A 17,299-nucleotide genomic window follows, 5' to 3' on the forward strand; every position below is an offset into this window, starting at 1 on the left:
TTGATTCAACAGTTTACAGAATCCAATTTTTGTCTTTCTTGTTTGTTTTATTAACACGGCTACTTGTTTGAAAAACCTTCCTAATCTAAAACATGTAAGAACTATAATAAAAAATCCATTTTGTAGTATGGTCAACCTATGCAAAGAGCACTTGCAGGTGTTTATATATAATTTGATATAAGCTCAAATGCACAAATAATCTAGTATTAATTAGATAACAAAGAAATGAGAATTTTAGTGGTAGTTAGATTTGTGATGGGGTGCATAAATAAGCATACAAAATAATCATTTCCTTGCTTGCTACTCTGGGGTGAGGTGGTTTTTTTTAAGAATTACAATTTAAAACACAAGGTATATTATATATATTCAAGAGATACATTATATATATTTTAGTAAATTGTTTCAACTATCTGGCATTTGAAGCAATGTATAATGTAATGGATTATTTTTTTCTGAAACTTTTGAGAAAGCAGATTTTCATTTTGATGACATGCAACTTTTTTTACAGCTCTAACTATGGACTCCTTGTGGTAAAGCTACAAAACATGGTTCAATATTTGAGTTTGATATTCCCAAATTTAATGTTTAATATCTCTAGTTGTGATCAAAGATAATGCTAGAAGGGAGAGGTCTGTGGGACTAAAAATGTATCTGAAAGACTCCTTATCAGAAGATGAATTGTTTTAATCATCTGTTTCTCCTGATAAAGTATTCTGTTGTTCTTATTCCACTTCTCGTTTATATCAATATGTAACAGTACCTTCTTTACTATTCTTTTGAAATGTATAATCTTCTCCTTCCAGATCCATTTGAGGCTTTCATAATTTTTTCTATTCGACATGAGATCAGAAAAATTGATCTTCACAAACGTGACTACAGCCTCTTAGTTCCTGGTTTAAGAAATACAATAGCACTTGATTTTCATTTCAGTCAGAGTTTACTGTACTGGACAGATGTGGTAGAGGACAAAATTTACAGAGGCAAGCTCTCTGATACTGGAGGTATGAATTTAATCTTTAATTTCTTAACAGTAAGAACAACTGCAGTTACAGGGTGTCAGACCTGATAAATTGTAACTGAGCTACCATTCACAGAAACAGAATTTATGATGGCATTTTGCCTTAAAAAAAGGAATATATCTAGATTGTACTTGATATAGAGCTCGAAAAAGACTTTTTGTTATAAATTTCTTTTGCAATAGGCTATAGGAGGAAGAAAATGGCAAATGCAAAGGGATGATATTTCTTCCTGGTCCAATGAGTGCAATACTGATTTTTTTCATTTTTTGTAGTTTACCTTCACCTTAATAAAAAAGTATAAGAATTTATCAGACATCTGATAAACTATCTGCTCTCACTAGGTGAAAGATTTTGCTTCATAATTTTATAGCATTCAGAAAGACTTGTTCTTTGCCCTGGTGACATAATTATGGCCTATAACTCAATATGATCTCATAATATATGCAAAAGTGTTTCTACAGAATGTACTTTGTTAAAATGTATATTCAGGTGCTTTCATTCCTGCATGAGCTAACAGGCGTAAGCATGTTTAACTTGCTTTTGTAAAAGTTCATGTATGCATTCGTACCGATGTTCTCCAACATATTTGTGTTTTGGTTTGGGGGATTTTTTCATTTTCCATAATAGATGGTATTTGTGGGTATTTTTATATCCTCAGATCCAGACTAGGAAAGGAATATCCTACACTGCTAAGTATGCAAAGACTTGCTACTTTTCATTAATGGTTGTGTTTGTATGAAACCAGTAAGGTAGTCTGTTGTCATCATGCTTTATTATAATCACACTATACCAAAACCCATGTGACTTCTGTGCTCTATTAAAAAGAAAAATAATTTACTCCCTCAGTCTTGCAGCTGTCAACAAATGACTGGCATCTGCAAAAAGCACTGTGCCTTACTGGAAGTCCTGAGGGCTAACAGAGTCCTTCTGTAGTTGCCGTTCGCGTGAAAAATTTTGAGACCCTCCAGAGGAAGTATTTGGTAGGGAAGAGCTGTCAGTAGGCAGTGACAGTATGAATAATGCATGTGAATTTGAAGGAATAAAGTAAGGCTATTTATTGTAGAGCTTTTCAAAATGTGTAGCCCAAATGTCTCCCTGCCATTTCTTCCTCACAAAGTTTCAGTTTTCCCCTTTTCCTGATTGAGAAAGAACTGAAATAGAGCTGCATGCGTTTTGTCTAGTATGTCTAGTCACTGGGAGGCAAAGCATGAGCGTGTCCTCACAGATGCTGCAAAAGAGGTCACTGGTAATAGGGCACATGTACGTCTCCTGTGTAACTCTGCATGTGATCTCTGACCTTTTTTGAAAGTTTCAGAGCTTTACTTACTAGAGCATCAGAGAACTAAAAATTTCTATTACTGTGGAATGGCGTTTATTTGTATATTGCCAGAGGTGTACTTACTTACAGCAGTCTGCCGCGTTTGTAAAGAAAAGATGTCGTGTGGAACAAAGTATTATTGTCCATCAGTTTAATCAAGGATGCTCTCCAAGAGCATATGATAGACTTGTAGGTCCGTGTTCACTATGTCAGACTCTATATTAGTTCTTTAAGACTCTGTCTTTCTTCCCCCACCCCTGCTTCTTTTTGTTTTTTAAGGTGTTAGTGCCATTGAGGTGGTAGTACAGCATGGCCTGGCCACGCCTGAAGGTCTTACTGTAGATTGGATTGCAGGAAACATATACTGGATAGACAGCAATTTGGACCAAATTGAAGTAGCAAAACTAGATGGCACTTTGAGAACAACGCTGATAGCAGGAGCTATGGAACATCCAAGGGCTATTGCTTTGGATCCCAGATATGGGTAAATAGAAAAAAAGATTACTTTTTTTGTGCTGCAAAGTATTTTAAAGGTAGAGGTTTAAGCATGAGATTATTTGTTTTCCATTTTTTGTTGAGTTATAGTTCCTAATTTGTCTTTAATAGTTCTTGAAAGTATATTTTGAGTGAAATACAATACATTATTAATGTGTTTTACGCCAATGAAAAGTGTTAAGTAAAGGTAAGTCGGGAGATACAGGGCTCTATTTGTTGGCAAATTAATTCCCTTGCTGTGTGATTGTTTCATGTAAATTTTTTTTTAATGTGGATGGTAGTAACTGAAGGCTTCGGTCTAACCTTCCTGTGTGGTTAATGGGCAGATTTAGGTATTGCCAAGGTGGTTCATCTCACTTAGAGATTGATTGGTTGTGGGGTTTTCTTTTTTTTTCTTTTTTTTTTTTTTCCTTTTTTTTTTTTTCCTTTTTTTTTTTTTGTGGGACTATAAAAGTATAGCTTAGATGTTACTGGAAGACTAAAAGTTAGTGAGGTAAATCCCATCTTCTGTGTTTTGTTCTCCATCTTTAAAGTGGAGATAATGTTTGCCAACTTATCTTGGTATTTTTTCTACCTATTCACAAAGGATACCCTATAAACAGGAATATTATTAATCATAAGCAACTGAGTAGTAGATTCAGCCTACTACCATAAATATGTACTTTATCTAATGCCTGTCATATGAGAAAGTTTTCATAATATCAAACAAAATATAAGTTAAAACAGGCCAAAATTGGGTGTTGAAAAAAAGTACACTTAAATTAAAGTATTGCCAGATTTTGGTAATATTCTAACACAATAAAAACTGTTTTCCCCTAGAGTGTAGTTTTAGCAATGATCAAACACATCAATGTAGTTCACAATTCCATTTTAAAATCTTCACAGTAAAAAACCTAACATTAAAACTTTGCTTAGGATATTTTTGATTCCTTTTAAAATTTGCCTCTCATTTTTTGGGGCAGAGCAAAAATGACCCATACAAGCCATTTATATTAAAAATTAAGTCAACAGGCTTAAGTAGTGAAAGGGAAGTAAACCTGCTCATGGAACCCTTAACTCCCTGTTAAGCTAGGTGTCGTTTCTGATTCTGTGTTGAAATTCAGTCTGCTGCAACAAAAAAACATTGACTATTCTTGGAGTTAGAGCAGTACTTTGAGGCTGTATGAAATTGCAAACTCATCACGAAATTTCATTACCCAGTGTTGTGTGTAGCTAGATCATTTTAGAGAGGCCAAAAGGTAATGGTCAATAGCTACATCTTCATATTAATTGTTCTTTTGGGCTGGGGGGGAACCACCACCACCAAATTAGATGTGGCCAAAAATAATATAAATTACCAAGGGTTTGCAGAATCATTATATTTAATTTTCCTTAGGAACCTGCTATGGTATATCATGTGTCTTCACTGAATATTTAGTTGAGTAACACTGCTGTGGACATAAAAATAAAAACAGAGAAAGGTCCAGATTCAGGAAATTGGGGTCCTTCTGGGTCCTAAAATTCTGCATTAGGAAGTACACACCTTAATGAGTAAGGACTCTGCCCTCTCAGTTCAGATGCTAGAAAGCTTATTTAGGGACTGCATCGCTTATCTATAGAGATCTTTAAAAAGAGGCATCTTCTTGGCGGAAGAATTGGCAGATAAGTTGTTCAAATTGAATGGTTGGGAGGAAGAAAAAAATCAAATCACTATTATTTCTGAAACTGAAGGCTTAATCTGCCTTTAGAAAAGCTAGAAACAATTGTGTGTTACATTTTCTTAGAAGTGAGGAAAGAATAAAATCTCTGAACGCAGACAGGAACAGCTCTTCAGTCTTCTCACAAATAAATATGGATAAACGAACACTGATGTTTCAAAGTAGATGGTTCTGTTAGGGTTCAACAAATCCTGTATCCCAATGGAGGCAAGGCTGCCGTAGCTCCATGCCTTTGATTCCAACCTGCAGTGAGTCTGAGCGGGTCTTCCCAGTCCACGCACAAACTGATGCACACATACTACATACATAAATGTATATACATGACGGGCCACAGAGATCTACACAGGCAGAAACTCTCAGCACTGAGACGAACAAACAGCACTAATGGTCTCAACCTCTCTGGCTGTTAAGGCTGAAGGTCTCTTAGTGGGAAATACATATATATGCGTGATGTGGATTCCTGCAGTAGCTGTGTTTAGGCGGTCAGTGTAGCCAGGGGCTGGCCCTGGGATGGCTGAGCTGCCAGCTCCAGGATGTGTGAGCCCCTGAGGCTGCAGCCCCACACCAGCTGCTGGTGAGGATCCCACCACACACTGCTGTAACTGGGCGTAGAAACCTAGTCCTACCCAGCAGCTAGCCCTGGCTCCTTGCTGTCTCCAGCTGCCACACACACCTAAATGTCTCTCAGTCAGGCCCCAGAGCTCATGGTCTCTCTGCCAGTTAGCCTGACCCTGCTAGTAGCCAGCACTCCCAGGTGCCTTGCTCCCAGACATGCTAGCGCACATCTGGCTCCCATCTGTTTAACCCACTCACCGGTCTGCCTTCACCTTTGCCAGCGGTCAAGTGCCCATGTCCGTACCCTCGCTCTCGCCAGTTGCTGGCACCCCAGATGTACAGGCCCTGCGAGCTGCCACCTGGGCTGGCAAGAAGCTGTCTATATGCGCAGCGCACACACGGAGCAGAGACCCTCACCCAGGGAGGGAGTTAGAATTGGAGTTTGGTAGCAAGACAGGCCTTTTTATACCCTTATCTCTTATTATTTAAATGTAGTTCACAGGCACTGTTGTTCACAGGCACTAAATGGAGAGGCCTTATTAGGATATATGTTCAGGACTGAAGCTGTCTGATGTTACTTGTCAAAAGTTTTGTTACAGTCTGACTCTCTGCAATTAGCTTTTTAGAATTTATTAAAAGTTTTCATATTAAAGGTATTCTTTTCCTTTAACAAATTAAAAAAAAGTGTGTTGTTGAAAACTTTGTAAGTTAAGAGCAGTTAAGTGTATTTTTGGCCTTTTGGTGACACTACTTCTGCTACATAACAGGAAACTTCTTTGGTTATACAGGTGAAAGCTCGCCTTATTAGAAAAAAATCGGAGATAGTACGTAACTGAGAGAGCTTACCGTACAACACATCTTTTCGGTTTTTTTAAGCAAGACTAATCTGTATAAAATCCATTAATGGCATACCAAAACCTAAGGGTCTTCATTGGAACACTCTAAATAATAAATGCAGATCTCTAGTTTATCATGTTCCTTAATCCCTGCTACCTCAAATCAGCTTTCTTCCCTTTCTCCCCTCCCCATCCTCCTCATCTATGGATTGCTCTCAAAGGCTCTCATTATATTTTTTTTTTAATGAGCTGGGTTTCTAATTATAGAAGAAAGACAAACCAAGCTATTACTTGTATTAATGGACATGAAAAAGGCAATGCTATTGAACTTCTAGTTTTTAAAAAACTTCTTGAGTTTCATGATTTTTCTAACACTAATAATGAAATATTACCTCCCAGTTACCCCGTTACTACAAGGGATTTATATAGTTGTCCAAAGTAATGTATGCTTATTCCTTTTATTTAAAACATGGGAATGTTTCAACTTTTTATTCAACTACTGTCTTATTTGAACCATTTGAAATTATTCTGCATGCTTTAATATTTTCTTGTATCTCTTTTCCTCTCAACAGAATCCTGTTTTGGACAGACTGGGATGCAAATTTTCCTCGCATTGAATCCGCTTCCATGAGCGGAGCAGAAAGAAAGATCATATATAAAGATATGGATACTGGAGCCTGGCCTAACGGCCTTACTGTAGATCACTTTGAAAAAAGAATAGTATGGACAGATGCCAGGTAAAGTGATAAGAGTATTCTTATCTGTTTATAAATCCTTATTGTCGCATACAAAAATATAACTACGTTGTAAGTGGAATATAGTTATGTACATTATCTATGTAAAGAGTCTCCTGAGCAAATGTACAGTATGTACATGACTTCAATTGCATTGCTGTTATACATAATTTCTTCACGGCACCAGCAGAACTGAATGGCCCTTACCAGGCTTCTCAGGGAGCTTCCTCCACACATGCTGCCCATGGCCTCAGGAGCCCATTTCAGCAGAGCCCTGGAGCTCGCCTCCTGCCTGAGAGTCACCAGTGGAGCACCAGTGTCCAGCCCAGGCACACCACTGCCTGGCAATGCGTTCTGTTGTTTGAGACCCCAGCCCACAGGGTGGCTTCCTGGTGTGACCTGTCTCTCCACGACAAACTTTTGTGGTGATTTGGGCTCTTGGTTGAACCTGGCTGCCATCCCTTGGGCCTGCCCTGTTCAGTTTGCTCAGGGTCAGTGGGATGTGGCCTTGGAGAGTGAAGCCTCTGCCTTGCCAGCCGTGGTATCATCCATTGCTCCTGGCTCCCTGTGCCTTAGAGAGCAGTCCACCATTTGTCCTCCCTGACACTTACACACAGAAGATGCAAGCTATTCTACTGTTTTTTCCGTAAGTTCATCTGAATGGAAACCCAGTTCTCCTGCTGTATTTTCACAGCATGGAGGTAAATTTGAATTTAAAAATAGTATACAAGCAAACCGGTATTTCATAGCCCTAGTTAAATTAATAATGTGAACTAAATCATCTCTGAAGTTAATGACTGCACTATAAACATTCTTTGGTCTTACCAGTATGTAAGAGTAAAGTCCTTATACATTTTGCACCAATGTCATAATGGTTGTGTGATTTTTATTTTATTTCTATGTAATCTTAAATTTGGGATTATCTTGTAGATCGGATGCCATTTATTCTGCATTATATGATGGATCCAGCATGATAGAGATTATACGGGGTCATGAATATCTTTCCCACCCTTTTGCTGTTTCTTTATATGGGAGTGAAGTATATTGGACAGATTGGCGGACCAATACACTTGCAAAAGCCAATAAATGGACTGGCCAAAATGTCAGTGTAATACAAAAAACAAGTGCTCAGCCATTTGATCTTCAGATATATCATCCAAGTCGTCAACCACAAGGTGACTATTTATAGAAAAGTAATTATTAATCCTATGAGGGGAAAAAAGTATTCTTTTTATATACAATTATCTGCTTATGAATTTGCCTTGAACTGACAATTCCTAATTGAATGTATTCAGCACTGGTGTTCCTTAGGTGGTAACAGAATCTTTATTCAAACCAGAAGCTTCATGGGATCAGTGTCTGTGAATATTGCCCATTTGGACTCCTGTTCTTGATCTGTTACAAATATGGTGCAGGACCAACATTTATTTAAAAGGTTTCAAATTTACTTATTTTTTTAACTCAAGTAACTAGTCTGACAGAAGTAAACATAACCATGTTTGCTGTCTTTCTCTTGCTTCTCTCCAGAGGAAGATTAACTTTTCTGTGAAATAAACTGTGTATACAATTGTTAGCTGTAAATATTCACTTTGAACTATAATTTGCCTTAAATTACTCATTCATTTGTCTGTCTCTATTTGCTTCTCAGTCTTTTTGTTCACTCTTAGGACTGCATAATTTAGATTCCACCACTACGGACCACTACTTTTCTACCTAAATAGCCTCAGTTGGATGTTGTCCAAAACCTGACACTTTTCCAAAGCATACTCTACTCACTTAAGAGCATTTATTTTAAAATAACATTCACAATTTTCAATTTCAAAGTAACACAATATGTCTTTCATGGGAGAATGAACTCAATCTGCTGGAGGCATGAGTTTTGAGTTTAAAACTTGAAGAAGCATCAAAATTTATGTTTGGTGTGGATAACGATCAAAACTGAAAGGAAGTTCACAGTGTATGCGTTAATTAAATAATAGGAAATTCTTTATTTCTTGATACATTATTTTGTAACTTTAACTCCCCATTTTCATCTCTATAAAGCTTACGTCTTCATCCATATATATGTCTATTTCAATTTTCTACCAGCTTTTATAGTATAACATCTATTTATACGAGACCACTGCTGTACAATTATAGGAAGTGCGTAGGCTTTGTCATTAGATAGATAGTCCATCAGTAGTTGTATATTTAGTAATCTTCAGCTACTACAACTTAAGATAAGACTGTATTAATCTTGAAAATGAAAACTGACCAGATTTTATATATATGGTTTAATGAAATGGTCTATTTAATTCCTAATGAAAAATGCAGGAACCTGCTAAAACTTAGCTCCCTGAGACAGATTTACAATGCCTGTCACATAGGTAAAGAGACTAATGATTTCCTTATAATTTCAGCTGAAGCTTCAAATGATGTTATCACTGAGTAGTGAATCTCTCATTCAGATGGTAAATATTTAGTCAAGAATTTTAGGTTATTGACTTCAGTGGCCATACGTGTGAAGGTTCATGAGGACCAAGAAAGAAATCACAGAATAGCCCATTACTTGCACATCTAGTATTTTTCTAGAGTATAACTGTATTTATTACTTTTCTGAGGATTATGAGGATTACAAATACAGAGATTTTCTTTAACTGGTGTAAAATTATTTTCCACTCAAAATTTTCTGCCTTCAGTTATAGCAATATATAGACTGTACCTAAGCATGTTGCTAATAACATAAGGAATGATCAAATCCAAATTAATTATAGAGGGACATGGCACATTTTGCTGTAATTTCATCCTGATACCTACCTGTTGGTAGCACTATGTGCTACTGTCCAAACACATCTTCCTGCCTTCCCTCATACTTCCTTTTACTTCCCTTCCCCAACTGCTGTTGAGTTGAGGATAGGTGAATCCAAGACACTTAGTACCTTGCTGACAACTGGCAATATTATTCTTCTTCCTAACAGTTATGTCTACTTCTGCCATCATAAAAAAGATAATTTTAATTCGGCTTTATAGTTCCTCCTTCTCTGACTTTTCAGCCGTTGAGCTCTTCAAAATACCTCTATCCCTGAGTTAGGAATCATAAATGTTAATGGAAAGAGTTGGATAGTGTTGTTACATAGTAATTTACTAGGAGTCTTTGGACTTCTGGATCAGATGCTGGACTTTATTCAATGGGAAATAATGTGGATGAGGTGGTTAGCTGAAGTAGTAATGAAAGAATATGATGGGATGCTGAGCAGATGAAAACAGTCCCGATTAAACTCTCTGAGTTATTTTGTTGGAAGGGTATACTTGGAGATCACTTCTCTCAGTGGTTCCCCATGTAAAATGAAGAACTAAATAAAGTGATATTTTTTGATACGACTCTAGCTACATTGATGTTTAAAATAAATCTAAAGTTACAAAACCAAATATAGGACAGGAAGACATTACTATGATATTGCTGAGAATTTCAAAACCCGTTCTTGTAAAGAGATACATTAGAGTATCGATCAAAAAGAGACAGAGCTCAGAACCTCTCAGCCTTTCAAAAAGCTGAAATGCCAGCTTTTTCAAGATAATCCAGCTCTTCAACATAGCTTTCCTATACATGTGTAGCAAATCTTTTATTAGCTGTATCAGCCATCAGAGGGAAGAATTGAGTCTCTGTAGCTTTTTTTATAAGCAATAACTCATGGCTTATTTGTAAACCACAAAACAGATCATCCATAACAGAACAAGTCATGATTAATGAATGAGGTGAGCTGCCCTCATATTGATTATAAATGCGTTTAAGTTTACTCCAGCAACTATTCTTCTGCAGTGGTCTTGCTGTCTCCTGGCTCCCATAAATTGTTCATTCCTCCCTTGTAACTTCACTGTCTCTAATTCTCCATCACCTGTCTTTGACTTTCTGTAGGTTATTTAGTGTAAGTGAAATTAAGGATACAGATTACCTAGGGTGTAGGTAATGCATATTTTATAGATATCACGTCTGTAATAATGCATAGTTAGTATGTGGATATATACTTAAACATATGCATTTGTACATACATGTTCTTCAGATATGCAAATGGATATGTACATTTTCCCCCTTATTTTTATAGGTTTGAGTTCAACATTACATTCTGACATGGTTGAGATACCACCAGGTGCATCCTATCTATTGTTACAGGACACATCTGGGCTGTGTGTAGCTATAGAAGCTCTTGGGATGTGCCCTGGAAAACACCAATGCTGAAAAAAGACTTGCTGGAGGATGACCACCAATTAGTTAAAGAATGTTCCATGATCTCTGCATAAATTTCAACAGTTTTCCCAAAATGTTAGTAGTAGTAGAAACTACTTTAAAATTTGTATCACAAATACTTGGTTTTTTTAATACTGGGAAACAATTTTTTTTTTCTTCTCACCCAAAGTTTCTAATGCTCAGTAAGCTATTCAAGCTTTTATGTTAGTAGGTTCTAAGCAATCTTTATCTGTAAACATGAAATCCTTACAGTTTTGTATGGCTTTGTAAATGTCTTAGAAGCCAGTTCTGCATTAGTTACACATAGAGGACTATGGATAGAGCTATCTAATGTAAATGAGCACCAGCAAGTAAAATTCTCCCTGCACACTAGTTGTCAAAAGATTTGAAGAATGCTCTCTACTAGCATGCACTGAAGAAAAGGAGAGCAATGAATACAGCTCACTGTTCGTTTGTGAGTCTAAGCATGATGACAACTGTGATAAGGACTCACAGTAAACAGCTCCTAATCTACCTTGCAATATGTGACATATGCATGAGGATACATTTTTTCTGATGGCTTTAATTTAAAATAGTAATGGACTTTCATTAAAGAAGAATGTTACTGTTTTTCAGTGGATTTCAAGTTGCTTGGGCTTTATTACTCCTTGAAATAAGCCTCTTATGAGAGTTTACTTTTTAGGCCAGGGTGCTGTTCTAACAAAACTTTTGGACTTATGGACAAAAGAGTAGGTATGCCCAGGATCTTAAAATATGGGTGGAGTAAATATATATCTCTGCACACCCCGTTCAGGTGATGTTTTTTGCTATTTTTTATAATTAGTCACTTCCTGAACTTTGGGATTTGAGGAACTGTGTTCTTTATTTTCACAGTAGCAGTAGAGCTCCCATTAGCCATTTCTTTTTGTTAGGAAAAAAACCCCAAGTATTTTCTGTTTAGACTGGGGCCAGGCAACATCTTTAGAGAGAGACTATAGCCTAGGGAGACATCAGTCAGTATTCCATAGTCACAGATACCTTGGCCTCAAGGCAAGGTATAAGCTGTAGAAGAGTTTTCAGCAGTTATTTGCTGGAATCAAGAAGTTCAAATATCACATTGTGTAATTGCAGCTTTTATTTTGTGATGTAGAAAACACCAGATTCTGATTTATGATTTGCCTTCTGGGTTTGCTCTAAATTATTCTCTTTCAATAAAAGCAATTTATTCCTACAAATCTCCAGTACCTAGCTTTATTGGAGCTAGAGAAAAATGGTGATACTATGCAATTACTTCTTAATTTTTCTTTTGAATTTGTAGCAATTTTGCAATAAATGAAACCAGATAGCATGCAGTTTAGAATCCCCAGATAAAATTAACAGTAGATTTACACTGCAAAATGTCAGTATAAACATATCACTGAAGGCCAAACATTTTGTAGTCTCGGCTCCATAGGTATACATCTGGGTCAACTATATAGGTGAAAGGTTATTAGCTTTTAAAATATTTCAAGCAACTTATTTTGATTGAAATAAAGTAGAGCAGAGCTAAAGAAATTCCTGTAGCCTAAAGCAACATTATTTCAGTTAATCTAGGACAGATGCTAATATCAGGTAGTGAAATTATAGTGAGATATATGTATGGATGATAGGTTCATCTGTTAGGAAACCACAGGGGATTATGGAAGGCTTCATGATCTAATGCAGAATGATGTCACATCTCAGCAATATGTGTTTGAGACCTATTCATCTTCACCAAATCAAAGCTGGGTATCAGGAATGCTATTAACATAGCAAACACTGGTTTTCTAGGAAGAATATTTTTCTCAAATAACATTGTATTTTAAAAATCTACTTGCTGCAAGGAAAAGGGTCATTTATTTTAGGCGCAAGAAGTTGTACTTGTACCATGAGGTGTACTACTGAGGACAGTGTTGAGAGGAGTAAATATAGTGCATTGGAAGGATCACAGCTTGAAAACAGAACGCTGTGAAATCCTCACACATTCCCCAGTTTTTTGCATTTCTCAAGGATATTACTTTGAACTTAAGAAAAAAACCATAGCCATGACATTATTTTTCTTTTTGCAGATTGAATTTTTATAGACTGAAAATCAGGACAAGCAGTACAGTAACTGCTGAATATAAAGTATGTTGGTACCACTGGGCTCTTCTGTAATTAAAGCATGAAAAACATTTAACATCATGCTACTGTTGTGTTACAATATTTTGTTGAGGCCTGGATTGCCAGCAGTTTAAAATAAATAACTTTTTACAGAAATGTAGCTTAAGATGCATGAGCAAAATTTTGGCTCTTTTATTTTGGGGGAATTTAAAAATTTTGTTAGTCTGAGATTTCATCGCAACCTTCTTGTATACATTCTTTTTACTTCAAAACCAGCAACAAGATTAGTATATGTGTTGTGCAAAATATATACAGTCCTTCTGAACTTTAAGTTGGATTCCTTTGTGCCTTGTGAAAGTTCCATTTTTGTTTTAGGAATTATAAAAGCAGTCTTTCCTACCTTTGTCTTAACTCGGCATTCTGTCTTTGACAACGGCTGATCATTGCCTACAGACAGGAACGGACCTGGGGGAAGGTAACAGCCATGGTCCTCCCCTATAGCCTGTCACCTTCCAGTAACCTGTAACCCAGTGATTTTTGAGCCTAAAATGGTATCTACTTGACTTTTGAACTTACACAAACTCTTGATGTCTACAACTTTTTGGGCAGATGGCTCTGGTGCGTAACTATGCACTCGGTGAGAGAGGACCTCATCTTGCTTGTTTTGACCCTAATACTTTATTTTATTAAGTATTAGCGTCAGCATGTCCTAGATCTTGTAATAAGAGGGGTATTAGACAGCCATTCCATAAGTGTAAATATAATCTGTTTCTTCAGAAAAGGATCTTTTAGGTATGGATGCTATTTCAGTGCTCATCCTCATGTATGTAACTTGAGATTGTTTTTTTCCTTGTATATTACTGTATATGTATTGAATTTTATCAGAAGTTTTATTTCTCAGTCACTCGTCATGTAACTCTTGTGTTACATGCGTTCTGTTTTCACACTTAGATTTAATTTAAGCCTTTGTTGTTACTTTAACACTAAATTTCCAATTTTTCAAAGTTTTCTATAAAATATAGCACCCACTTCTAAAAATACTATCGGCTTTGGCCTTCCCACATGGTAATAGCATAGCATTACATTTGTTATTCTTTTACATATACATTTTTTATCTGCCCTGTATGTCAGTGAGGTCAATCATTCCGGGCACTCTCTTCTTAGTTTTGGACTTTTATCTTTAATTACATTTTTCTTTGTTTGTTTTTTTGCAGTACCTCTTCATCTCTCATGTACACTGGGGGGGGGTAGGAAACAGAGAGATTCATTAATAAGAGATTCAGAATCACCATAAAGCTATCATACTGTATACAATAGCATATGATGAGGAATTGTGCTAACTTTGAGCTAATAATATTCTTTTTATTTTGTTTCATGGTGAATATGTAAATTTTCGTTAGATGGTACGCTGACTAATTCTTCAAGTAAACGATTAAAAACTGAAGTAGAAATAGTGAATATAGGAAATAAATAGTATTTTAGAATTAATGCATTCTCTGAACAGTCCTAAGTTGAAAATTCCAAAGGTTAATGCTAAAATAATCAGATATAATCAGGTAATATAAAGATTTTAACTGATTGTGTACAGCAGAAGGATCTTTGGCCCTATGAAAAGCTATATAATATGGAAAGTATTGACAGTGAGCAGAGGATTATATCTATAACTGGTTTTAAATATGAGTGGGAATAGATTGTCAGCAATTTAAAAGTATCCTTTTGATGTAACTGTAGTGCATATATTTGAAGATGTAGGCGGAATTTAATCATGTCACGCACCATTATAGTGTAAGATTAAAATTTTGCCTAGCTAAATTTTGATGCCAAGGAGGGACAGGTTCAATATCAAGTTAATATGGAGGATAAGTTGGTCCGTAGTGAATGTGTCTTCAGAGGTTGTCAGGGTAACTGTTCACTTGCCAACTGGTGATAGAATGTCTGAGGGTTTTTTAAGGGTTACTGGTCAAGAAAAACAAATATTTTGTTTAAATAATGTCTTAGAGAGCAGTCGAGAAGAAATACGATGACAGAGACTGACCTATGTATATCTGTGTGCAGTACTGCAAGAGAAGTAGATTGGCAAGCAGTCAGCAGTGGAAATCAATTAAATAATGCAAAAGGCTGGCCAGTTGGTGAAAATGCCAGTTCTGTGGGTTGCTGTTATCAAAAGGAAAATAGATTGGTGGAAATGTTTAGGAAAGGAATAAAGAACCACAGATAGTGAGTGAACTGCAATGTGGTATAAATCCATATCACTCCCATATCATGAATACCGTATACAGATCATATGAAAGGTACCGGGAAAGCTTGACAGGCTGATTAAGGGTATGGGAAAGGTTTCTGTATGAGGACAGGTAGGCTGATGCTTCTTGAAATACAGCTTATAGACAGGTTTGTATATGATGGCCTTCTGTGAAATCATTAATGGCGTGGTGAAAGTGAATAGGGAATGGCTATGTGGTTATTCACAATAGAAACAGGAGGAATTATTGGAACTAGCACAAGGCAGTAAAATAGCCGATTTTTTGAGTCAAAGCAATAGCATACCTATTTGCCTTCAAGAGAATTATTTTTTATTAGAAAGTAAAGAATGGGCTTAGCTGTTATTCAGTGAAAGCAGTATGAATATGAAAGGAATATATACATATGTACTGGAATATGTAATTTTTAGATTACGATAGATTAATCCTCCAGTTGTGCATGCATGTGGAAACAAACACGTCTGCTCTATAACACTTCTTTTTCCACCACTTTTGTATTCCCTGATATATGAAGGGAAATGTGACGTGGACAGATAGTACACAAATTGTACTGTCTCCTTGTTGTTGATGCTCGTAGCACGCTTCAACCACAACTCTTTCTTTAACATGGTCATTAGACAGCATGCCTTTCAGTTTTTCTTCTGTATGTTCTTCTATTTGAATTCCATACTCAAATAGCAACTTCGGTAGAGAAGAACATAATGGACTACTTGTATTGAAAGACAAGATGGGGATTATTATTCTTAGGCCCTAAATAGATCCTTGCCACAGACAGTTGTATGCATAATAAGGGGTTGAGGTTCCGCTGAAATTACTGCTCTGTATTTGCAAGTACATTAAAGGTAATGCTGTTTTACAAAATGTATGACTAAATTTCAAATCTCACTTCAGCAGTGTTAAAAATGCCAAAGAATGCAGGAGGTTGAATCACTAGATGATCTCCTGAGATCGCTTTCAACCTAAACAATCCTATGATGTCCCTCACAATGTTGTCAAAAGCCTAAATAATGTTTCATCTTTGATGGGTAGTTCATAGGGACAGATGACTCTATATTTACTAATATTAGTTATCCATTAAGAATTTATACTTATCCTGAAGGGCTCCTGGAACCTTTTTAACTTCAGTCTCTTTTCCTCAGCTTCACTTTTTTTTTATCTTCCACACAATGTTGTGTACTTCTTAAAAGAGATCACCGCAGATTTTTTCACATTGTTATTACAGGTACAAGAAAAGTGATGATGTTAAATAAACATTTCTCTATTTTAATTTTTGGGAAAGACATAATCAAATATAGTCATCCTGTAAGGATAATAAGGTATTTACAGTCTGTTAGCAGTCAAAGTAGTTACTAATTCATTTACCAGCAATAAATATATTTAAACTTACTGGCCCAGCTGACTTTTTGTTAGAGGTTTGGAAGAGCTGACAGAGGGAATATGGGATGCTTCTTTTGAAAAAACCTTGGAATAGCAGGAGAAACTGCGAAGGCTGGCAGGGTGCTGAGTGGCTCCCAGGGCTGCCAGTGTTTGAAAGGGGCAAATGGGATGACTTTCCAGAAAACTGTAAAAGCCCGTGATTTTTGGATAGAATGGTGGCAGATGCTGGTAGAATTTCAGTAACTGGTTTATCCAAGTTTTTGAACCTGGATAGACAAGTAGGTAGTTAAAGGATTCAGGAACTGGTGGGTAAATTTAAGGATGCATTGATGAAAAAGAAATTATTCCATGAAGCAAACCTTGAGTTTGTCTTCAAATTTTAATGCTTCAGTAGAGCCAAATTTATTTTGCAAAGACATTCATATATCTGATTTCTCTAGTTATCTAAGTACTTACATTGCAGGCTAGCATAGTGTTGGAGGAATATGTTATAAACTAATTGATTTTGTTAATTATAAGTTTGTCTTTATGAGTCAGTCATTCCCACGGTTAATTTTCTAAGGTTTTTTTAGTAAATGGAAAATTCAGCATTACTTTTTCTGTTTATGCTTGGAATGTCTCTTCAGGAGTGCTCTGGAACTGTGTGTGTATAATAATGAATGAAGGTAGTAAGAAGAGTTTCTAG

The 17,299-nt window shown here is 36.3% G+C and overlaps 1 protein-coding gene across 1 annotated transcript in view; it reads left to right on the forward strand.

Moving 5' to 3' along the window:
* The window catches only part of LRP1B (LDL receptor related protein 1B), a 761,744-nt gene that overhangs the window by 515,411 nt on the left and 229,034 nt on the right, over positions 1-17,299 (forward strand). The window contains exons 24-27 of the mRNA XM_064451033.1: positions 804-1,001; positions 2,617-2,821; positions 6,493-6,657; positions 7,585-7,829. Of these exons, the coding sequence (XP_064307103.1) occupies positions 804-1,001; positions 2,617-2,821; positions 6,493-6,657; positions 7,585-7,829 (813 nt within the window). The remainder of the gene's footprint in view (positions 1-803; positions 1,002-2,616; positions 2,822-6,492; positions 6,658-7,584; positions 7,830-17,299) is intronic.

The sequence above is a fragment of the Phalacrocorax carbo genome, chromosome 5 (genome assembly GCF_963921805.1).
Source record: "Phalacrocorax carbo chromosome 5, bPhaCar2.1, whole genome shotgun sequence".
Taxonomy (NCBI): domain Eukaryota; kingdom Metazoa; phylum Chordata; class Aves; order Suliformes; family Phalacrocoracidae; genus Phalacrocorax; species Phalacrocorax carbo.